Raw genomic sequence first — 25,328 nt, 5'->3', positions numbered from 1 at the left:
TTCACCTGCCCTCTGTCCACCTGGCTGTCTGACAGCCCCTCAAGCCCCCCAGGCTTCGACCCAACTCAACTAATCTTGATCTCTCCCACTATTCAAACACCTTTCAACTCCCGCTTCCTCGGTTGTCTGGGCGCCCGGGGACGGGAGCGGGAGCCCCTCCCACCCTCCTGGACCCCAGACTCTGCCCGTCTCGCCCGGGGGTCCGCTCGCCCGAAGGCGGGGACGCCACGCTCCGGGCCGGCTCACCTCTGTCAGGTTTGAATTCAGAGAGGAAATGTCTGGCCACGAGTTCGTGGTAAGCAGTCTCTTGCAGCTTCAGACGCTCCAGCTCCGACAGACTGTGTATTGATATCATCTTCGTCCTGCGGTCCGGATTGTGTCCTGGGGCTCCTCCCAGGACGTTCACTAAAAAAATGAAAGCGGACAATAACAGCAAAGGGGGCATAATTCTGGGACACAGTGTCCTTGCTGCCTTCAGAAAAGGAATGCAGCCACCCATTCTGGAATCGGATGATTATCAAGGCTGCATCATCCAATTGTCACTGGACCTGGTGGAAGGAACTGTGGGGGGTGGGGAGGATGGCAAAGGGGAGGGAAGACTGGGAGGCGGCTTCACCCTCAAGGAGAGCTGCCTCTGGTTGCTTATTTAAAAAAAAAAAAAACCCAACTAAAAAAAAAAAAAAAAAAACCTAAAAAAAAAAAAAGCTAAAAAAAAAAAAAAGCTTAAAAAAAATCAGCCCTGAACCGACAGTCCAGAAAAGAGAAAACCTAATTAGGCAAAAAACAAAAACCAAAACAAAAACAAAAACAAAAACCCACCAGAAAACAAACGAAAAACAAAAGAAAGAAAAGGAAAAAAAGAAAAAAAGAAGGAAAAAAAAAGATTAGAAAGAAAATCAACCAACCTTATTCACAATTTTAAAATGTACACTGAGACAAGAATAAGGTAATATTTTCCATCAATTAATTAGAACAGTGATGGAGTTCATTTTTATTTTTTAATGATACTATTCTATGCTGGCCACGTTGGATGAAATGGGCACATCCATCTAGGTTAGGAGCACTGAAAATCTGCACAGCTCTTTCAGAAAGCAAACTGGACACATAAGTATGGAGCCAAACATCATCCCCAGGCCCTTTGACCCAGTAATTCCCTTCTAGGAATCTATCCTAATGAAATCTTACTTTGGACAGTAAAAACTGTATGTACATGAGCCATAACAAGAAAACATGTAAGGGGGAAAAGCTAGGCCAGCAACAAGACTAGTTATATAAATTATGGAATGACCACAGTCTGGAAAATTATGTAATCATTAAAGTGAGGCTTACAAAGAGCTTCTAAACAGCAAATACAAAATATAGAATTGTATGATTACAACCATGTGAAGAAAAACATGCATAAAAATAAAAGACTGAAAGAAATGCACCCCAATAAGAATAGCATCCATATTAAGTGGTAAGATTTTGTTTGCCTTTTGCCTTTTTTCTATTTACCAAAAATTGTACAACTTGATTATATGATTTTTTTTTCATGAACAAAACATCAGTTTGTACCAAAACAAACAAACATCATTTTGAGGCCATTTCTAGAGGGACTCCCTACTACAGGTTTGGTGATCGGACCTAAGTTTGTCTTAGTGTATTGGCAAACTTGTTTAATATGTCCCTTCTCCATGGTTTCCACTATCTCAGGCTGCTCCCAGGCTACCTAGGATCCCCCAGTGGGGATCTCCCTAGACCCCATACAGCATTCTTTCCTGCACATCCTGGCCTCCTTTACTCACTTGTTCTTTCATTCATTCATTTTTTAAAAATCTATATGAACTGCCCACTTTGTGCCAGGCACTAAAGATTCAACTATGAGCAAGATAATACTACTCTTTTCATAAAAGATCTAACAGTGCAGTGAAGGAGACACACAGGGTGGCAACAATTTACCAAACTTTGTGATAAGTCAGTGGCCAAGATATAAACAAAGTACTGTGAGAACAGAAAGGAGGAGACATTTAAGTCTGCCTGGAGACAGGGATGGGGTGGTGGAGGGCAACGTCCAGAAAGAGATCAGCTTGGGCAAAGGCAGAGACACGGGAGAGAGGTTTTACATTCTTAAAGCTGTCTAAAGGGGATGGAAGGAGATAAATCTGCTTAGGCAGGGATGAGCTCAGGCATGGCCCTTAAGCCATGTTGTGGAGCTGGACCTTCTCCTGAAGGCAGTAGGGAACTACCGCAGGGTTTTCACTGGGGAGTGACAGAGTCAGCGCTGCAGTTGGAAAAAGCACAGGGAGCAGTGAAAAGCCTGGTTTGGGTAGAGAGTCTGAAGTAGGTAGATCAGCCAAGACGCAAAGGGATGCTGATACAAGTCACTGTCACTGGGCTGGGGCAGGGGATGGATTTTATAGGTAGAATTGAGGAACTTAGGGAAACTGTAATAAAAAGAAAAGAATTTGGAACAGCTCCAAAGGTTATGGTTTGGGGGAGTGAATGGGTGCTGGTTCTTGACAGGGAAGATAATTTGGGGGAATTAGACCTTTTGACAAGAAAGGAAGTGGTCACATGCCATCTTTTTTTCTGAGCTCCCGTTTGCCATGGAGTTTTATGGTAATATTCTATATATTATAATTGAGTTGGGGGAAACCTTAAATTCCAAAGAGCAGGGAATGCGGCTTTAACAGAGAAAAGTAGGGATGAGTTTGTCATCCAATAATCTAATAAATGAGCTCTGTTCAAAAGAAACACACAAACCTACAGACCCACAAAAATCCTACCCCTCTTCTGTTTCCAAAATTCTCTTTTGCCCACTTTCCTTAATGGCCAAAGTCATGCATGTCAATAATAAATTCCTGCCAGATAACTGAAGTGCAGTATGAGAAAAGACAAGGAGTCTTTCTATGGCTTCAGAACTGAGTTAGGAGGAACATCCTTAGCATGGATTTTTTTAAAGCTACTTCAACTGCAAAGCACCATCCCCTGGACCCAGGGTGAATGCCTAAGCCCAACCGCCAAACTGTATCCACAAAAATGATCATTTTAACCAAAGAGACATGCACAGCACCCACCTCAGTCCCAGACTGAATCTCTAGCAGGTCCAGAACCTATTAGCCCAGGGTCTCATCCTGACACATACAACCTCGCTCTGACTGAATTTTTCTGACATTACTCCCTTTTTCCCCCTTTCCCCCCTTCCTCCCTTCTCCTCTTTCCTCCTTTTCTCCATTCCCCCCTTTTCCCCTTATCCCTTTTCCCCCATTCCTCCTCCCCCCTCTTCCCCCTTTCTTCCCTTTCCTCCCTTTCCACCTTTTCCCCTTGCCCCAATTCAAACATTTTTGTACCTGCTTTGGAGCTTCAGCTACTTCTTCTAAGGCTTCCCAGATCTGGTCATCCAAAGAGTAGGCTGGTTCTTTAACCCAAAAATCAAGATGAAAATCAATCCCTCTCTCCCCCCAAAATAAGGTAAGAACAAACAAGAAAACCTCAAAACAACACCAGCCAAGAGAGAGAGAGAGAGAGAGAAAAGCCTTTGAGAGATGAGTCAGCCTGGATGCTTACAATTACAAAGGAAATCAAAGGCTTTAGAATAAACCGTTTGTCATTGCCTCCTGCTCAAAGATAGAGGGCTAAACTTAAGAGCAATCATATGCTGCAGTTTTGCCAGTAAAATTGACACTGTCTTCCTTGCCTTCAAGTCTCTCAAGGCACCAGGAGAATACAAGACAGAAGCAGAGTTAGCGAGGCCAGTGTGCCCAGACAGGAAGCAGATGGAAAGGGTGGGTAGGAGGACAAGTAAGCAGGCTTCAACACCACCAAGAGACAGAGGTACATAGCAGGTTCTTGAGATCTGAATACTTGTCCTTGGACTTGGTTTTCCAAGCTCCTCACAGGGAACAAAGTGCCAAGAAATCTCTCTGGCTCCAAAGTGTCTTCCCCTTCCCCCTTCAGCATGTCATGGGGCTGGCTTGAAGTGACCATGACATCCAAAAATACAGAAGGAAGGGGGAAAGCAGGGACTCTAAATTTCAGCCTAGAATTCAAAACATTTGCAAAAACAATGTCCTTAGATAAATATCTGTAGTGGCCCCCGGAGTTAGAGCTAAGTGCAAAGCAGAGCTTTACAATTTCTTAGCTGTGTAACCTTAAGAAAATCAGTTGAATTCTCTGAGCCTCAATGACTTCCTCTATAAAGTGGGGAAATGATACAATACCCATTTCATCAGTTGTGTGAGAATTAAATGAATAATATATGTGTGATATTTAGCATTGGTTTTTAATAAACATGTTGCTCTTGAAGATTATTTGCAAAGGGCCCGAGTTTACCAGAAAATATCAGGTATCAAAAGTAATTACATAAAATTAGAATTTGCATCAATGAGTACATCCCACTCTGTTCAAGCTCTACTAAATTTGGATTAAGTTAAAACAGGTAAAAAGATCTTGGGAGACTGTTGGGAATAGATCTTTCTTCTTCAATCCCCAATGGCATGAGGGGCAAGTCTTAAAAAAAAAAAAAACTATCTTACAAAATTTTGGAAAACTAACTGCATAGGCCCATTTTTCAAATGCTATTATTCAGGTTAGTAAAGTGCCTATATGTCTCAAAATTTATTTTTCTTTCAAACATCCAATTTTACATTGTCACTGGCAAAAGAAGGCATAATTATATTTAGATCAGTCAAAGGGCTAGGATATTAGCAGATGCCAAAGGAGAGAGTTTGAACAAAGAGCATAGGGACACCCAGAGCAAGTCTCCAACAATACAAAAAGGAGAAACACAGATAAATGTCATCAAGCCTGTTCCTCACGTCCTCTTGAAACACATAGCACAGATGGAGAAACAAATTAACGTCAGAAAGGTCACCCACTTTGACATTGTGAGGACAGAAATGCTTTCAGGGAAGCATAAATCCATAGCCCTCACATTTTGGAGGACTAATTTACTCCATTGCTGCCATCAAATAGTTGGGGGTGGCATAGTGCTCACTAATAAACACCTATGAAAATAAAAGCAGGGACTGCACTGATTACATCATTTGAATCCTTATAAAGTAGACACTTTATGGCACCATCAGAATTTTGCTCCAAGCCTCTGATTGCTCCTCAGAGTTTGAGGAATCAATAGTGGATGAGACAGGCATTGCGTCTGGGTTATTCAAATGTCCACAGGCAGTGACAATGGATAAAGACATCCCCATTAATATATCGCAACATGCAAAAGAGATACAGGTTTTTAGATGAAAACATTTGGGCACCACTTTGGTCTGCTGGCACAGTCCCTCCATCCCTGAGCATTAATGAGTTAGTCTTTAAGTTGTTATCCTATAACCTCCATTTCAGCAAAGGCTGCAGTTGTGATGAACAAAATGGCTCATTTTATCCTATGCAGTGATGGTGCCCCAGGATAATTAAATTTTGGGACAGTGTTCTTCAATACATAGAGTCAGCCCATCATGCCATAGCAGAAGCTCATAAACTGGAGGTAGTCTGTTAAAATATATTGAGAAAAGCTCTGGCTTCAGAAGAAGAAAAAAGAAATTTTCAGGAACTGCTTAGTATATTAGACTGGATCAGAGAGAAAAAGGACCTTAGCCATCACCTATTCCAAAGCTTCCATTCCACAGTTCAGAAAACTGATGTTCAGAGAGGGACAGGAATTTTCCCAAAGCCACACAGCAATCTGACACAGGAATCTAGACAAGAACCTACCTCTTCTCAGTCCTAGAGCTTTCTCCACTGCTCCATCCACCCTTACTAGGACTAACTACCTACCTACCTAACTAACTAACCCTAACCCTTACTCTTAATAGTTGCCAAATAACACATGGTTAACTATCCATATCAAAAGAATGGACCCATAATCAAAGTTTGATCCCATAAGCCAGGGGAAGTCACCTCTGAAGGCAGACAACCACCACAAATTACAATCTCTTTGTAAAAAAAACAGTACAGTCATCATTCTATAGAATGTGGGATGCCCTTTTTAAAACGTTATTGGCTAAAGAAACAACTACAGCCCAGGATGGTGAAAGGCAATGTTTATGCTACAAATATCCCAAAGGATAGTGTAAACACCAAATGCAAGGAACTAGAGGTATTCTCACTATTATCTGCAGGATGTGTCAGAGTGTATAATAGTGCTGGCATCACAAGCCATGTCACTGTCCGTTTTCCCCTTTCAGTTGCTGCTTCTTGTATGTCATGGCCAAAAAAGTAAAACATAAAATGATCCATCAATAGGAGGCAACCTGCGTTTAAATGTCTAATTTGCCTCGTGTTTTCATTTTCTCAAAAGCTTTCAATATGCCCATTATCTCTGGGCCCTATCACACAGTAGGTGTGCAACAAGTGTTCCTTAGGTGAATCATAAGATTATGAACTTTGAGAGATTTGAAAGAACATAAAAGTCTTGTAATTAAAACAGAAACAGCTACTCGTGATTCATGGATAAATGAATCATGCTATTTTATTCTCACAACAACCTCTGGAAAGGAGGGAGGTGGGGTATTATGTTTCCCATTTTACAGATAACAACAAACTGGGCTCGGGAGAGGTTGTGACTTGCGTGAAGTTGCACGAAAAAGCTATGGAAAAATCCCATCTGGGAACCAACTGTCCCTACCTATCCTCAGGCCAGGTCTTGCCTTTCCCACCAAATCATGGTATTTCTTTGGTTGTTCGTCTGCTGCCCAGACCTGGAACAGTCCGAACTGTGACTACATTCTTTCCTAAGAACGCAGCTAGATTTCTAAGGTCTTATGTATTCACACTTTTCTTGGGAAATGAGAGTAGAGATAGATTAGAAAGATCAGTTGATCGACTGATTGTTGGCTATGATAAGTAAATAAAATGATGATGATGATGATGATCAGAGAGCTGGCTCAGAAAAAGACTATTATGAAAGATAGAGGAAAGGAGTAGATAGAGGGAAAGGGAACCAAAGGTCCTCTGTGTTCCTCCCACCACATCCCTCACACTGGCCTACCCCCTGAGCTGAGAGGATGCCATCCTGGAAAGGTCCTGAGATATAGACTGGAACTTGGGTTCAAATCCCAGCCTCGCCACATGTAAGTTCACACACTCACTAACCAAGTGACCTGTAGCAAATTATCTCATGCTTCTGAGCCTCAAGTTCCGTCACCTTACAAAATAAGAATCATCATAATTATTAGCTGTGACTGTGGTAAAGATTAAATAAAAGACAGGGCAGAAGGAAATAATCCTCCAAAAGACACAGTGCTGTACCGAGGTGAGGAGTTGTCCTCCAAAATAGCTGGAAGTAAAATCTGAGAGTAAGACTGAGCAGAAGTGTCACTATCTGGAATGAGGCAGACAGTGTCCCTCCCTTGCACCCTCCCTTGAAGGCAAATATGGGTACTCAGTCTCAGTCAGCAGGAGGCACCCTTTTAGAGGGGATGAGTTAAACTGCTTCTTCACTGTGTCTTTTAGTGATCAGAGATGCAAGACAACTCTGTGTGGAGGGGGCACAGGGGTTAGTCACGGCTATGAAATGTAGAAAAAATGAACTGGCCCACAAAAAGGATTTAGGCCCCACCTTTGGCTTCCACAGCACAGTGTGCAAGCCATCCATGCTAGATGTGGGAGAAGACAGTGAGGAGTCGTCTGGAGTGGAAAGCCCCAGTTTCTGCCCTTGGGATCTTGCAGGCTAGTTGGAGATCTCATAAATGTTAAGACCCTGTAGTCCTGTCAAGAAAGGCCCATGGGTCTAATATCATTCTTCCCTACACGGTTTTAAATAGATTTCCTCTCCCTTTTTCCTTTAAAGAATATTAAGAATTGACTATTTCCTCAGGTCCACTAGCACTAGGAAGACCCTTACTCAGCTGCAGGTTTTCAGTAAACTTTGATTCATTTTTCCCATCTTCTCAACTCCCCTGTCACCCCAAGCCCCCGTCTTTAGGACACACTCCCTTTCAAACACATGCATTCACTCTCATAGACATCCATGCACACACACACACCCTCAAGCTCTTTCACATATGTATTTTTAGACACACAGACACACACAGAATGTATTCACTACAACAGAGAGAAGGAGAGAAATAAGACTCTGCCATCAAGCATTTGTACCTGCAGACCACAGCTGGGGCTTCTACAGAGTGGGCATGAGACAGAAAAGACCAATGGAGACACTCTCTCACACTATCTGAACAGACCCCGAGGAAGGAAACGTCTAGAATAAAGTTCTTCTCAGATTCTGTGCTGAGAACTACCTTTTCCCCATCTTTATTTCCCCACCCCCACCTGCCTCTCATCTCCTTTGATCGTATCCTCCCCCCCAATAAGCATCCAGTTTGCTGCCAGTTTTCTTTTTCAAAATCCTGTCTGAGTGGCTGTCATAGAGAATTGGGGCTGTGGGAGATGTTTTCTCAGGTAGCTGTCATTCTAAGAATGGTATTTTAAAACTACATTAAAATAACCATATTTTTTTAAATGTCTAACTATCTATCGCCTCTTCAAAATTAGACCACCCTCTCAGCTATGATGCAGTGAAAACAAAAACAAAAACAAAAACAAAAAACCCTAGACATCAGGAGGCCTGCCTAGTTACTGGGCAGCTGAGTGGCCTTGGGAAAGTCGGTGAGCATCTCCAAGCCAAAACACGACTGGGGTAATTTATTATCATCTTGTTTATCTAAGAGCACGGCAGAAACACAGCTCTCAAGTCTGCAGAGTCCTTGATACTTCCATAGGACTTCACCAACTCCAGGACACGGGGCCATACTGCCGCTGTCCACAGCTGTGAAGCAAGGGCGCCCCTAGTCCTCCGCAGGCCTGAATGCTCCAGAGGGCAGAGGAGTCTAAGCGGGTCTCCCAGTCTCTCCCTCCTGGAGCCGCAGCTCCGCTGTCTGCCCTTGACACACACACCCTTGCCCCCCCAACCCCCCACCCCCCGCGCTCGGTGCCGGCGGAGGGTAGGGGAAGAGGACAGAGAGAAGACCCGGCCTGGCGTGGACCTTGTGCCCTCTGCCTGGGCCTCTGGCTGCCACCGTGCCGCAGAGCGCGGCCTTCTGGCAGGGGTGCACCACACGCGTCCCGCCCGGATGTGGCTTGAGAGAACGCAGAAGCTACGAAGTTAAACAAAGCCTCGCGGCGCGCAAAGACCCTTCTCAGCTTCCACTCCCTGCTAAGAATGCGAAAAATTAAATCTTGCTCTCGAGCTGGAGGTTTGAACATTGAACGCGAAAACCTAGAACTTACGAGCACTTGCGGGCTTCCTCTCCCTCCCTCATGTCTGGTCCTCCCTTGGACGACCCTCACCTCCCCCTCTAGCCCCTCATTGGGCTGAATTCAAGCCCCTGGAGCTCTGCCCCTGCACTACCTCTTGGCGACTCCTGGTCCGGCCAGGGAATGAGTGGCTGCGTGACCCGCTGGTCAGTCCTGCGGCTCGGCCACAGCCGGTCCTGGGACGAGGAGCTGCAGGCTCAGCGAGCGCTAAGCTCTGCCGCTCAGATTCCCCCACTCTCTGTAAAGCCTTCCGCGGTGGGGCAGGGGCTGATTCATAGCAATTTTCCACGCAGCAGCCAGCTGATTGCCTTACGCATACCTGTTTGCTAAATTCCCTGGGCTACTCCCACTGTTTCTCCCTGTACCCCACAATCTTCTCTCCCTTAATTCAAAGCTGATCTCTCCTTCAAAATTCAGCGCAAGGGTCCCTTCCTCTGAGTGCTTTGCAAATTTCCCCTCCCCTAGCCATGCCACACAATCTCACATTACAGGCGAAGGAAAGGCAGAAGTGGAGGTTTAGATGGCTAAGAAACTTACCAAAGGGCACAGAGATAATTAGTGGCAGAATCAAGAGGAAGACCCAGAACTCCCGGATCGAAGCTCAGCACACTTTTTGCTCCCTTTCATTGCTTCCCCTCTGCCCTTATTTGTCTGGCACTGGAGGGCAAGGAACATCTCTTGTTGGCCCTTTGCACTCAGGGACTGCACCAGCAATAACCCCCTCCCCTCCTTGCCTCATGCTTCCAGCTCCTTGTTTCCCATCTTGTCCAGGGCCTTTGCTCTTGCAACCTCAGAGACAAAAAGGTCATTTTGTTCAAAGTCCAGTGCAAGAGCAAACAGAAGCTGACTTCACAAAGTCCTCTACCCACCCGGATGAGAATGGTCTCAGTAACTCCCCCCCAACCCCCACAACACACACACACACACACACACACACACACACACACACACACAAAACTATAGTCTTCATCTTTCTTTCTGTACCTCCTTGGCACCTTGCAAAATCAGAAGGCACTCACACCTGCCCAAAACATCTTACCTTCTAATACCTCTTCCAAAAAATGCTGCCCTTCCAATCTGCAGCCCAGCACTTATATGTACAAATCACTGTTCAACCAAGCAAAAATATAATATTCACAAGTACTAAATTTTCACATCTGATGCAACAAGGATAATACAGTCTTATAAACGCAAGCTCTCAAGTGGGGAGAATTTCAAATATGCAATTACACTCCCTCCCAATTGGATTTTCTCCTCTCCTGGACAAAGTAAATTGACAAAGGGAAGGTGTTGTTGATGCAGAGGGACAGGAATGGAAAAAGAAAGAGGAGAGTCAAGAATGCCGGAGACTATGGGTGACCCTGGCAAGAGGGAAGGAGCAGGAAGCAAAGCCTGGGCAAAGTAGAGAAGGAGTGAAAGGGAGGGGAGAGGAAAGTGGGGAGATGCTGACTCCAGGTGTACTGGGGCAGACCAGGGAGACAAGGACTGACTCCCCAAAGGTTCAAGGAGGTTGCTCTCAGGGACCTGGATTGGAAGTGAGATCCAGAAACCCAGTGGCAAGTCTCTCTTATGTCCTAGCAAAGGGAGAGAGCTTCTGGCTCCAGTAGCAGCATGGGTGGCGCTCTTTGCACTTGAAGTACCACCTCACCACCATTAGGACCAGGAAGATGCCCTCTTTCCCTCCTCCTCCTCCCTCCACCTCCCCCCCCACAGTTATTCAATAAATCTTACCCAAAAAAGGAATGTAATTTGAATGCTCAGGGCACTTTTCCTTTCCGTTGAAGAAGAGGATCTCTCCCTCTCCTCCTGCAGAATATGAGCTGGGTGCTACCCCTTTATACATTCTAGAGCACCAGATCAGGAGAGGGGGAGAAAGGGAGGGAGTGGCAATTTGAGGCTGGTCCAAATTGTCCTGGCATATCTCTCTCTCTCTCTCTCTCTCTCTCTCTCCACCCCCCCCTTGGAATTTTCTGTAACCCCTCCTTCTGGCAGCTCTGCCCCCCTTCCTCACTGCAGCATCCTAAGCCACTTCCCCCACCTTTGTGATATGGGACTGATATTGGGGTGCATCTTCCTGATGATGCTTGCTTTCTAATGTGGGATCTTAGACTAATACACCACAGAAAATTTTTAGTTAAGAGTGGGTGGGTGACACAGAAGATGAAGAGAGAAACCCACTCAGATAGCCAACTGCCTTGTCAGGAAAGCATCACAGGTCGGTGTTGGGAGCAGTTGGGAAACGTGACTTGAACCCGAGTGCATACGGAGCCAATTTATGCAGAAAAACAGCAGATTGTTGGCTTGGGTTATAGTGATCACCTTGGAAACATAAATACATAAATACTGCATGATATATTAGTGAAAAGGTAGATCACTGAAGATCACTCAGTGTCCATTTTCTCACGTGCAAAATGGGGGAGTAAATGCTCACCCTATAGCTCTGTGGGAAAGACCGTGTGAAATAACATCAGTAAAATACCTAGCACATGGCCTGGCACAGAGACCCTTACCTCGTGAACTTCCTTCCGGTGTTGGCCACAGGAGGGAAAAGAGATTTCCCAAGGTAGCATAGCAAGCATCAGACTCAGGATTGGAACACAAGTATCCCAAACACCCCCCTAAGGAAGGGTGCTTTCCACTTTACTTCCTCCTCTGAGAAGGCTGCCAGAGCTCTCCTTGGGGACCCGGCTGGAGCGGAAGCAGGGACGTGGGTTAGGAGCCGATTCTATGCATCTGTATATAGAGACCCTACCACTTAGCACCAGTCCCAAGGGCTTCTGCTTCATCCACCTGCTCATCCTCACTCAGGTAATCTCCCCATGTCATCTTGGACTGATTCATTGCCACTTTAGCGCCACCTCTGCTGCTCAGCTCTGAGACAGTGACTCACCCTCTAGCTGGCCAGGGCCTCTGCCCTCCAGGAAAGAGGCTTTCTTCTTAACTGACCGCAGAAACCTCCGAAACAGTGGAAAAACGCCCTTCCAGGCAGGCTTAGAAATGGACCGCTTTGAGGAGGAAAGGAAGACCCCCCTCCCCCAAAGCCTTCATCCTCTTCCTCCCCACAGTGCCTGGGGTGCCACTTCAGGAATCCTCTCTCTGGATTCCTTATGATAACTCCTTTCGTGCCCTCAGGTCTCGGCGTTTCCAAAAGATTTTACCCAGGACATGTCTTTGCCGCCGTATACAGCCACAGCGCTGTGTCCGGCACTGTGCTAGGCACCCACAAGACATAAGGTAGGAGGAGATGTCCCTGGCACCCAATGAGTGCTCACAACAAATTTTTTGAAAAAGAGTAACACAGCTACTTGGAAAGGAGGAGAACAGGGGTAGAAATAAAATAGGTAGTACCTGTGAGGAGTGGAGGTGATGGACAGAAGGGCCTCACGGCTGCCCCAAGGACTGGGTCTGTGACCTGGAATGTCTTAAGACTCCCAAGTGGCGTCACTAAAATCACTGATGCAAGCATTTCCCTTAAACACAGACCGTGGCTTAAATAATTGAATGCCACTGTCCGTCCTCTGGCTTTCTGGCCTGGCTTGGGGGCATCATCTGGGGGCCACATATCCCTCCCTCTGAGTTCTCAATGCCTCAAACTTTCAAATCTTTATCTTTGGTGAGGGTTGGGGAGAGGAGGAGGGCCTGGAAAGGAACGGAGATCTTCCAGATCTTATCCGGGATAAGCACTTTGCTTGCGTTTCCTCCTTCCAACTTCACAACCACACCGCCGACCTAATTCAGTGACTTGCTAAGCTAGTCAGCTACCCCACAGAGTAGGGATTCGAACTATAACGACTCTCGGAAGCCTGGGCACCGCGCTTTACACAATGCGCGGTAGGGGGCAGATCCTCTTCCTCCACCACTCCTACACCCGCTTTCCATCTCAACAGAAAGGAGGAAAGCAGGCGGCAGGAACCAAATGGTCGTCTGGCCGCGAGCCTTCTGGAGTGACACCTGTAGCCTGTACCCCAGAACTTCCTGAGGGGGCTACCTTGCCAGGAGTACAAAGCACCTTTGGCGAATCTACCGCCCCCTGAGCCAGTGGCTCCCTGGCCTTGGCCGCCGTCCTCAGGAGGGCTTGTGCGCTAAGAAAACAAAAAACAAAACACACAAAAAACTCACCGGTTGCCCAAGAGCTGTAACGGGCCGGTGCGGGCTGCAGATAGCTCTACCAGATTTGGTGACAGAAGCGGGAGGGAGGAACATTTATGTGTCCTACTATGTGTCCAGCGCGGGGTCAGTGATTTTTATGCAGAAAATTAGTTGCTTTGCAAAATAGTGAGTTCTCCATTAAGAGATGTCTTCAAGCTAGGTTAGGACAGGTTTCGCAAAAAAGCTTCTCTGCAGATCTCAACTCCTTACTTCTTGAAACCAATAAAGCCCTCCACCCCTAACAGTTGTCCATTCTTTCAGGGAGGGGAGTTAGAAACACCCCTTGGGGGCAAAGGTCAATGCGGTGTAGGGGTCTGGGGGATGGTGCAGGAGGAGGAGCCTCCCGGGGGGGTCGTTTATACGCGGAAGCAGGGTCCCCGCGGAGCCTTCACGCTCTCCACCCGCCGGCGGATTCCCCCGACCTTCCAGTTTTCCTGGGTTGCGACCAGATCCCGCCTGGACCCAACTCTACCCCTTTGCTTGGGACGGGGGAACAGGCGCGTTAAGGGGCGCGTTAAGGGGGCAACACCTCAGGTCAAAGGGAAAAGAGCGTCTATGCCTGCACTGCCTCGCCAGCCCATCCCTCCCCCCTCATTCTTTCCCCTCCTCCCCTCCTCGCCCCCTACTCTTCCGCCCTGCGGGAAGGAGGGGGCGGGCTGTGTGTGTATGTATGTATGCATGTACGCGTGTGTGCGCGCGCGCGCGCGCGGGTGCTGTTCGTCTGTGTGTGCGTTCGGTATGTGGCTGGGTGTGGGGCGTGTGTGCGCGGCGCACGTTTTAGCCCGAGTGCTTGGTGTGGAGTGTATTTGGTTTGCGCTCGGACATGGAGTGTGTGTTTTGTGCGGTGTTTGTGTGTGCATGCTTGTAGGTTGTACGTTTCTGCCTGATTATAGTGTGACTATGTGGGTGCGATCTGAATGTGGGTGTGTTTGATGTATGGTTTCTGCCGGAGTTTGTGGCAGTGCTGTGGGGAGTGTGTATATGTGTGTAGTGTGCATGTGTGTGCCTGTTGAACCTCGTGTGCATACGTGTGTTTTGGTATGTGTTTACCCTTAGATGTGCTATGCCAATATGAGTTTACAGGTGGCCTTTGTTGGAGTGTATAGTGTGTGAGTGAGTTCATGAGCGAGATGTCTTTATGTGAGCTTACTTAAGGTGTGTGTTCAAAGGTTCATGTGCATGAAGGCGTAGGGTGTGTGGGACTTTGGGTGTGATGTGTTCATGTGTGTGGTGGGGACGCATGTGGCTAGTGTGCTCAGATGGAGGGTTGAAGACCATGTGAATTTTGGAGTGGGGTTGCAGCCTGAGTCTGTGAGTATGGTGTGTGAGAGAACAGGGTTGTCTAGAGAATCCAAGTGACTGTGTGCTTGGTGTTTTTGTTTTTTTTTTTTTAATTGGGGGTGGGGGCGTTGTGCCAGGACTGGGACGAGGAAGGAGGAAGGGGCCCGCGACTGGGGCAGGGTCATCCGCTGGCCTGACCTGTCCTGTCTGGGTCTGCCTGCCCCTGGCTGGTGCCCTCCAGGCCCGCTGGGGCAGGGTGTGAGCTTACCTGGCTGCTTAGAGGAAAGAAGAGGAGGGCGCTGCACGTGACTGGCCAGGTAGGCCACCTAGGGGCGAGGTGCAGGGGCTGGTGGGAGTAAACTGGAGAGATTCTTGGTCACTTGCCTGACAACCCTTCCCCCACCAGTACATCCCAGTCTTTGCTAGCTGAGCCCAACTATTTGCTCAGGGCCTTGCTGTTTCACACCTCCTTGGCTTTGTGTGGGCAAATCCAGTTGCCTGTTATCCCTTTCCCCCTGGGCCTCCTGACAAACTCCTACTTATTTTTTGTAAGACTTAACCTAAGAGTCACAAATCTTTCTCTGCTTTTCTGTACCCCTCCCTCCCAGTTGAGGGCTCCCTCCTTTGAGCCACCACAGTTTCACTCTTCATACTTCTCATGACATGATCCTACTGCAATTATTGGTCTCTCCTTTTAAACTCTGAGCTCCTGTAGAGAATGCCCGGTATATAGTAAGAATAATAGTAGTGATCATCATAATAATGTTACCATTTATTAAGCACTTATTGTGCACCAGGCATCAGGCTAAGTGCTCTTACATGCATTACCGCCTTGAGTCTTCCCAATGACTCTGTGGGGTAGGTGGAGCTATGATTATTGCTATTTTATACATCACACATCAAGCTCAGAGAAGTTAAGTAACTTCCCCAAGATCACACAGCCAGAGGAAGGTGGAGCTGGTATTTAAATACAGGTTTGCTATGTTCCCCAATCCTTTCTTCTATACCAGGCAGCCTCACCAAGAGCCTCCTGATTCCTGCTAGGCATTGAAATCTCTATCAAACAGTATCATTTCCTAACAAATCTTTCTTTTGAGTTTACTGACAGCACCAAGAGTGTTCAGCATAATTACTTTCTTTGTCTCTCAGACAGCTGATACCTTCTCCACCTAATTACCTGCTTTGTTGACACCTCAAAATCTTTAATTGCTCTAGGCTCATAAGCACCTCACCAGCTCCAGTTCTGGGAGCTCTCCTTAGGCTGGTGCTGAAAGAAAGATCAGAGAATGAGTATTTTCTAGCCATAAGATCAGGAGAATTGGGTATGGAGAAGTTGAGGGGTCAGGATGGAGTGAGGGAATGATTGCACAGCTCCCCCAGATCTGTTTTTACAGCATTACCACCAGAACTTGGTATGCAATGAATTTCAAACAGGACAGGCATCTTCATATGAAGCTGCACATAGAAAAATGAGCAGACCCCCCCCCCCCCGGGAGAAGAGATTCCTGAATGGCCCCATTTTGTATCATTCATGTTTGGTGGGGAGCACTGTACTTGCCTAATGGGGTTCTTGCTGGTCTAATGCTTTCCAAGCAGCTTCATATGAGAAATCCAAATTAAAACAATACATTGCATTTGGGGAAACACATTTATTGGGGGGGGGTGTCAGGCCAGTCACGGCTTCCAGCTCAGACCCCGGGGAACCAGCCTAGACTGCTGCAAAGGGGTCAGGGGGTGGATAGAGAGGGACAATTGAACTGTGGTGAGTCACTTCACCACTTTTCAGGGGGGAAAGAGAGAAGCACGATTTAAATTGCTGCTGTTATTATTGCGCCCTTTCGACTGGCACAAATGAGCCTGGTGTGCACTGGAAAAGCAGCTGGAACACCCATAAAGCTTCCACCAAGCTGGGCCTGGGTCAGCACCTCATCCTGGGCGGGCAGAAAAAAAAAATACATTGCCTAAACTAATATGTAGCCAGAAAGTTTCCTTTGGAAAAAAAGGGAAGCAGGGATGATAGAGAGGCCAGTCTAAGTTACTCACTGCCCATATGAGGAGTTCATGGAAACTTCGGTGTCTCCCACCATCTAGTCTCAGGCATTTGGCTTTCCTGCTACTGTGGGCCAGTCTGACACCTCCTCTGAATATACCAGCTTTACCTGCACTTCCTCAAAGTCACTCCTGTGAGGCTCTCCCTCTTCTAAGGTTCTCTTCCTGCCTCCCATCCCAACACACACACACTACTTGGAGCTTAAAATTCCCACTATACATCTCTCTCTCTTTGGAGTTCATAACATGAGGATTATATGGGGAATTGTAAACGTGGAAAAATGCTCTAATAACCCCCATTACTCTCAAATGCAAACAGAAATTTGCTTGTTTTCATACTAAAACAACCTGTAAGGGGCAAGGCACAAGTGTGAATTGTATTGAGGAGAGAGATCTTAGTTTCCCCATGAGAGTAAAGCCCTTTACCTATGAGAATCTTCGCCTTTTCCATGGGGGAAGAGGAGCTTAGGAGTAAGACAGCTTTGAGTTTATATCCCAGCTCCATTGCTTACTTGCTGTGTGATCTTGGGACAGCTAGTTCATGTCTCTGAATCTGTTTTTTTCATCTGTAAATTGGAGATACTATCACCTGCCTTAGAAATGCTCGGATGACTGAAAGGGGTAGACTATGGAAAGCGCCAGCCAAATGCCTAACACGCACAGTAAACATTCAAGAAGAGGTTAATTCCCTCCCTGTAGCCCCCCACTGTTATATACCCCTGAGTGTCTCAGCTACTTTGTTCAGAGACTGAAGCTGCTTGACTGAGCTGCCAATTTTCCTCATTACTGATGTGTCTGACACTCTTGAAATAGTCCCTCTTCTTTTAGGACAATGTTTTGATCAGCCTAATGCAGCCCGGGAAGAACTGGACCCTTAGTCCAATTCTCACTCTGCAGTTTCTCCTGGCAGTGTTAATGAGACCAAGGTTTCAGTGGTAATACTCCATGGAGGAAAGTTTCAAACTACCTACCCAATGTCTAGACTACCCCCCCCCCCGCCCAGTTATGTCCTGAACTCCCCAACCCTCACTGCAGACCCAGTCCTGACCCTGTCTCCTAAATATGTGCCATGGTACTCAAGGGAATGACAGCGTGACTATTTCCTGGTTAAACTGCCCCCCACAATTCCTGTTTTGTTTATTCACTGCTACCCTAGAAATTAAAAGGGATTTCAAAGGCCACCTTTTATCTAGTAGCCACCAAAGTTGGGAGGTAGATGGGATGATGAGGAGAGAGATGATGGATATTTTTCTGAGATAAACTTTGCAGCATGCAAATAAAGTTCCAATTAGTTGTTTATCTGTTCTCAGTTAAAGGAAAGTAAAATCTACCTTTTGCCAAAAATGGTAAAGTGAGAGAAGACCCCCATCTGTGCCCTTTCCTCCCTGGTGCTGTTGCCTCCCTCTAGAGACAAAAGCGAGTCACTACAAGCTAAAGCTGCATTTTAAGCAGGAAGTGGTAGGGGAAGGTTAAAAAGTTGATAGGGGGGTCGATATAATGCCAGAGAAGTATAATAAGCAGAGAAGTACTGAGATTTGAGGCCAGAAAAAGCTCTGAGAGGCTGGGGTCCAGGCGTTCCCAGTCTCTGGAAGATGCTTTCACCTTCTCCCCTCCCCCACTCCCTTATTCATCCTGCATGCTACCACTCACTGACCCCCAGACTCCAGCATGCAGCCTTATCTCTTCTTGAATCCCTCTGAGGATTTAGGAATTTAGAAAAACTTCTCCAGTGCTTACTCATAGCTGCTTCTGGGGAGGCCCTGCCGCCTCTGCTTGGAGGAGGGAAGAGGGAGCGGAAGCAATGAAGGGTCAGCCATACCATACCTCTGGCGACCCAGGGGTTTAGCATAGTCCCTGGCCACTTTCAAAGCTTGCCTGAGTGCAGGGACCTATCGGTGGCTGGGTATTGGGTGCCCATGCTGAGCAAGCCGTGTGGTTTCCAAGAGATGTATCTGAGACGTGAAAGTAGCTGCCATGGCTCATCAAACATGCTATCTACCTACTTCTGCTGATACATGTGAGAACAAATGATACTGTCAGAAGGAAACAGAAAGCGTTTCCTAGTGACTCAGAGCCCCTGCAATGAGGACACAGGTGGTATTTGCACTGCATCTTCCAGCTGAAATGTGCACTTCTTCACAGAAAGGAATCTATAAGTAATCAAATAGATCAAAGACCAGAATTTGGACTCTGGGCAAGGGAACAGCAGCAACCTCATACAGACCACCCAGTAATTGTCTGTTGTATATCAGCACAGGGCTAGGAGCTTTGCAAATGTTCTCTCTTTTAATCTCACTCAAGCTTTGAAATCACACCAAACAGGGCCAGAATCCTTGCTCAGCCACTGTGTGGCAGTGAACAAGTTACTTAACTTCTCAGAGTTTTTGTCGTCGTCGTCTTCTTCTTCTTCTTCTGGTTTGTGTTTGAGCTTTTGTCTTTAGAATATTGGTAATAATACTTACTTCAGAGAGTTGTAATAAATTTTAAATGAGATCGTTTATGTAAAATGACTGGTCCATGGTAAATATTTGGAGAAGGAACAAAGCACATCTTTGATACCTGAACCATAGAGGGTATTTAGTGTAATTGATATTAACATATGAATATGATTCTCTTATTTATAACCTGAAAATGTAGGCATTATTATATCATTTGAAGAGAGACTAAATAACTTGCTCGCAACAACATTACAAAAACAGGCCTGGGACACAAACCAGCTCTGCTTCTTCCCAACCAGTTTTAGAGGACACTTCATGGTCATTAGGGAGACCACATTTGGCTGACCTGATCTAGATATTACATTTAAACTAAAATTTGAAGGAAAAAAGCCCTTAAACACTGTATAGTGGGATTCTAGGTTGTCATCTGGACTATTTGCATATCATAGGCCCTGTAATAACCTTTTGAAAACATTTTTAAATTATAAAAGTGATGTAAAAACAAACCTGATAAAGATTTTAAGAAACAGAAATAACTATTTTGACACCCACTTAATAGAATCTCTTACTTGACCTTGTTGCTGAATTTTCTTCCAGTCTTTCAAAAATGCATACTTGACACAATTGTAATCATACTGTTTCCCACATTGCTACATAGTCTTCATGAACACCATCTTTATGGCTGTAGACTAGTCTGACAAGTGGTATGTCATACAATCTGTTTAACCATTCCGCTAGTGTTGGATGTTTAGGTCATCTGTAGATAAGTGTGAACAAAGGAACAATGTTGCTTTCACCATTGCCATAATCACCCTCAGGGACCTGGTGTCCTTCTCTATCAATGCCCAATAAGCTTTTCGTCATTTGATACTTAAGCTTGATGAATGTCAGCACTTCTGCTGGAGTCTGAGGTACTTTTTGCAAGAGTTTTATTTTCAGTCAGTTTTCATCACACAGATTCTGTATATTAGCCTCCTGGTGGGTAAAGTGTGGGCTAACCCAGTAACCTAAGCACATTTTTTTTCCTACAGATAAATGTCTTTTGAGGTGCAAATAAATGATTTACAAAGGAATTTTGGGAAGTCCTGCTACTGGTGAATGGGGGTGCTAGTCAGATAGCATGACCAGGGGAGTGGGGTGTCACACTGGCAAACTTGCCCCAGCTCTGAAAAATTATCCTGTTACAGCTCAACCAGGCCTGGTCTTATCAAATTGATTGGGTCCCATCTCCAAGAAAAGATCAAATTTGTATACAAAGTGGGCCCCAAGGTCCCTTCAGCTTTAGAGTTTTGGCTGCTTTACAGAAGCCCAACTGTCTGAGACTAAATCCAATGCCAAAAGCAAACTGGAAGAGACAATTTCAAGTGGATCAATTGTGCTGTCCCTTTCCCTGGGAATGAAGACCTTTCTGGGCCACCATTCTTCCCAGATCTCAATGATGCCTTGTCCAGATGTCTTCGTATGGTTGTCCATTGTCCACTGACAACCTCAAAAGATTACTCTGACATACCAACTATCTCCTCGGAAAGCAGGGGTCTGTGGTTTAAAGAATATTTAGAATACTTCCTCCACTCTTTCCAGTCAGTGGCCGGCTACTTTCCCCCACCTCTGATGCCAGAGGATTTCTGAAAGGCATCTGAAGGGAGGCACCCTGGGCAATTATAACCCTATGGAATATCAATAACTAAGCTTCGTGTTGCATGGCATTTGTCAGGGGGGAATGCAATAAATGGGTTCTTACCTGGTCAAAAAAAAAAAAACTGTACCCAAAGACTAATTACTTATTGCAGAGTGATATTGTGTGACTTAAACAAGATCATACACATAAAGGATTGAGCCTAGGGCCCAGCATCTTGGAAGTGCATCATAGATAATTGGCTGCTATTGGATGAGTAATAGAGCTGGGGTAGGCAGTGGTGTGCCACCAGCATATGTGGGGAGACAGGTCTTACCAGACTGGAAATTCAGTAGCAAATCTAAAATCTTGCACTTGGGTTCAAACACAAACACCTACTAAATACAGAATGGAGACTCTAAAAAGAACTTGGGTTTACCTCTTCTTTTGTTTTAAAGGAAGCTTCAGTCGAAAGTACTTCCAAAATAAACTATTTGTGTGAATTGTGTGGCATGTACATGGGATTTGTGTATAGAATGTGCATGTGTGGTGTGGGCATATTGTACTCTGTGTGAAAAGTACGCTATGCATGTGAAGCGTGTGTGTTTGCATATTCGTGATTTGTATGTGGGCATGTGTTAAGTGTGGAAATGTGTACATATGTGTGAATTTATGGCTACGTATCTGTGTACCGTGAGTGTAATGTACGTTTCCAAAAGAGGGGAAGTCAGCCATCCAGGACTCTATTTACAGGGGCACAGCTGGAAGTCCTCTTTTGGCCAGATCACTAGGCATTCACAAGTTGGAGAGTGTTCAAAGAAGAGCAGCTAGATGCGGGTAGGAGCCTTGCAGCCATGTCACATGTTAAACAGATGAAGGAACTAGGGAGGTTTGGCCTGGATAAGAACCAAGGTGAGTGGAGGTGGGGGAACAGGGAGGGCTGGCGCTCTTCCCTTGGAAGGATCATGAAGGTCAGCGCCAGGGCCAGAAGGACATAGATTTGGGTTTGGTTTAAGGAAAAGCCTTCAAATTCTAAAGGACAAGGGTGTTGTTAGATGGGAGTGGGCTTCCTTGTGTGATACTAACCCCCTCCCAATAGGGTATTCATAAAGGAACCATCTTATCCTTGATCTCATTGGAGTCACACCACAACTTTGTAGGTCAGGTAGGGGTGGAACGGTCCCCCTTACCCCTTGTTAAGTATGGGGTGCCTGAGCCATAAGGCCTTAAAAGGCATTTATAAAACTCCCTCCCCCCCTTTATTCCAATTTATCAGGATCACATAAACCTGAAAGAACATACAAAACAAAAAGTTAAACTTTCTTTCCTTCTCAGGCTTGCCAGAGACTGTACTTGAATTTGCTAAGCATGCTGTAGTCCCTTAACAGTATGTCAGACTCCTGGAATGATTCTCAGCAGGGTGCTGAGGCTGACAAGAACTAAAAGTAAATTTTTGCTGAAATACCTTAGCTAAGACCCACCCTCTCCCTGCCTCTCCTCCCCCGCCTGTGAGGGGGTAGAGGAAAGAACAGACTGCCCCAGGTTTGGTCTATGGCTGGTGACCAATGACGCACTCTCACCAATATAGATTTTGGAGGTGGAGACTATGGAAAAACAGGTGGCAGTGGGGGCAGGTGGCAGCCTGGAAGGGGTGGGGCCTACCAAGGGGGAGTGAAGGACAGTGTGGGTGGGGGTCCTGGGAAATCACAAAAAGAAAAAAATCAGTCTCCTGAAACTTTAAGGAAAAATAAAAACAATCGGTTTCCAAAATGTGCCTCATAGAAGCCGTTCCAGGAAAGAGGTGAAATGCCACCCACACATTTTTATCCGTGCTGTGATCTTTGCACACCTATGGCCTCGATTCCCCAGGCAAAGGGGAACGGAGCATTGATTTCAGACACCCAAGGAAATACCCAGACTACAGACCCCAGGTCTTTGACCCTGGGTTGTTTGGGGGCAGTGGGCAGTTGGCAGGGCTTCAGCAGAACCAGATTTGCTGCCAACTCATATGACCTTGGGCAGGTCTTTGCCGTCTCTGGGCTTCAGTGTCGCCATCTCTTAAATGAAGGGGATGAATTCGACGACTGTAAGGGGCCAACGGTGATATTCTGTAGTTAAGATTGGGATGCGAGGGACAAGCTTCAGACGAAAGGACACCCCCTCCACTCCCATCTTCAGAGTCCCTGGGCCCTGACCGCCCTGCCAGGGACGTTCCCCCTCGGGGCTTTAGGGCCCTTGGGTTGCGGGACGGCGCGTGGGGCCCCAGGGCTCCGCAGTCTCCCTGCGTGGCGGAGCCAGCGACTCCGCTCCCGTGCTCGCCCAGAGTCCCGCCGGGCCACTAGCGGGATTGCTCGCGGTTCCCGGCAAAGCTGGTGATTTATGCGGGGCCTCGACGGGGCAGTCCCTGGAGCCAGGAACAATTAGCTAAAAGCCAGCGGGAAGGGAGGCGAGGGGGCGGCGAGCCAAGCCCCAGGGCGCCCAGCCGGGGCTGCAGCCTCCGGCCGCCCGGGGCCAGAGCACCCCAGCCCCCCTACTCGTGGGCCCCACTCACCACGGCGGGGGCGGGGCTCAAAGGCCGAGGCGAAAAGGCAGTCCAGGATCCACGCCATGACCCGCGCCGAGTGCCAGCCGCCTTGCAGCTGGCTTCCGCGCCGGCCCCGCACAAGGCCGCCCTAAGTAGCCCCCGGTGACCACGCCCTGAGCCGCACCCTGCACCCAGCTCGGAGTGTCTTGGTCACCGGACACCTCGGGCTTGTCACGAAGGGGGCAGGGCCTCAGGGGAGCCCCCCCCTCCCGCCGGAGGAGAGGCCGCGGATCCCACAGCCCCTTCCCCCACCCGGAGGGAGGCCAGGATGCAGCTCCTGTTCCGGGGAGCTCACTCTGGTGGGACCCTGCCCCTACCCCAGGGAGCCCCGAGTCTGAGGGGAGACGCCACCTCAGCCCCAGTGAGCCCCGAATCTGAGTGGGAGGGGAGATCTCTGCCCCCAGGAGCCCTCGATTGGGTGCATAAAAGCCAGCCTGTCCCCAGGAGTTTGCCGACGAGATGGTGCAACTGTCCCAGGGAGCTTCAGATCTGAGGGGGAGGCTGTATCCCAGCCCTACAAACTCCCACGTTTGCGGGGACACATCATCTCTGCCCTCGGGAGACCCAGTCTAGGGGGGAAGCAGTGTCTGCCCCAGGGGCCCTGAATCGGAACCTTCTGTTTTAGGGGAGGCATCACCTCAGCTCTCGGTAGCTCCAAAATTGATTTTAAGTCACTGTTCCATTCTACAGAACCAAGAATGTGGTAGGAGAAAAAGAGCTTTGTCCCCACGGAGCCCCGAAGCTGAGAGTACTTTTACTGCCCCTGCCCTGTGGTTCCCTCAGGGAAGAGGGAGATGCTATGCTTCCTGAGAACCTCCGTTTTTAGGGGGTTGATCTCCAAGTGAGAAGAAAGAATGCATTGTCAAGTATGTATAAGTATGGGTGAGGGGGCCACTTGCCGCTGACTTACAGATTCCGCCGTCTATACTTTTTGCTCAGGGCATGGGCATAGGAGGGGCACCAACATTTATTTTTAGAAAGAATTTGATATTTGATATTTCAATGGGGGGGGTGGTACTGTGTTGGATTTTATTACACTTCTTCTGTGACCTTGTATTTTTAAATTTTAAATACATATGGGGGCAAGTACCATAAGGGGTTCAGTGTTTAGGGCATCTGGTAGTAGTAGACCAGACCCGAGTTGCTTAAGTCCATGAAGCCCAAATTAATTTCTCCCCCAATCCTCCATTGGTAGTTGTAGGGACGTGACTCTGTGCCTTGTTTTTCTCCACTGGGAAAATGGGGCTCTGTCCATCAAAATTCTAGTGAGGAGGTAGCAAGAAATATGAAAAATCCTCTTCCAACAGCTTGATTGCCAGCCTGAGGAGTGCAAACTGCAAACACAGGTCCTTTGAGGAGAGGAGTTATTACATTTGCTTTGTTAACCACTGATATTAGCATTAATGCAGCAGAAGGGGTGCATAACAGGGAAGAATCACCTGTACTTTGTCATGCAATTCTTAGCAAAGCTGTGCTCTAGTCAGTTTAAAGGGCTTCCTTCCACTCATTTTCCTGCCTTTCTGGGAAACATGGTACTTCCATGCCTTTGCACCAAATTTTAAATCATTTCCAATTTTCTCTGTTTTCTAAAAGCAATCAAAGACAACAAACATTCACCAGACCTGCTCTTTTACCAATTTCTGTTGTACAAATACCCAGTCATCTAAGCCAAACAAGTCTGACATCTAGAAATGTCCAGTTTCAGGCCTTGGATATTGAAATCTTGGCCTTACCTCTTCCCATGAGCTTATCCACCACCAGCTTTTGTCATGGCATCAATGGGTTTCTTTTTTTTTTTTTCCCCAGCTGAATGAACTTTTTTTTTTTTTTTGGCTCCCTCATGGGGAGCCTGCCTGCCCAGTCCCATCCAGTGGGCCTCAGTAAATGAAGTTTCTCTGCTTCCAGAATAGCTCTACTAGAGGCACAAACTCATGACAGCTATCCTTTGTTGCCTTTTTCTGCATGAGATGTGATG

The 25,328-nt window shown here is 46.9% G+C and overlaps 1 protein-coding gene across 2 annotated transcripts in view; it reads right to left on the bottom strand.

Moving 5' to 3' along the window:
- ARHGAP36 (Rho GTPase activating protein 36) overlaps positions 1–23,489 on the bottom strand; it is a 31,230-nt gene extending 7,741 nt beyond the window's left edge. Inside the window, exons 1-2 of one of the 2 annotated variants that reach the window (XM_032843361.1) lie at positions 23,321–23,489; positions 247–405 (exon numbers count right to left, since the gene is read on the bottom strand). In XM_032843361.1, coding sequence (XP_032699252.1) covers positions 247–405; positions 23,321–23,378 — 217 coding nt within the window. In that variant the 5' untranslated portion in view covers positions 23,379–23,489. Of the gene's footprint in view, positions 1–246; positions 637–23,320 lie in introns of those variants that run through there. The other variant, XM_032843360.1, reaches the window with a different exon arrangement.
- Positions 23,490–25,328: the final 1,839 nt, after the last annotated feature.

The sequence above is a fragment of the Lontra canadensis genome, unplaced genomic scaffold, assembly GCF_010015895.1.
Source record: "Lontra canadensis isolate GAN:19392208 unplaced genomic scaffold, GSC_riverotter_1.0 scaffold138, whole genome shotgun sequence".
In the NCBI taxonomy this organism is placed as follows: domain Eukaryota; kingdom Metazoa; phylum Chordata; class Mammalia; order Carnivora; family Mustelidae; genus Lontra; species Lontra canadensis.
This window is presented reverse-complemented; position numbering and strand designations above follow the sequence as displayed.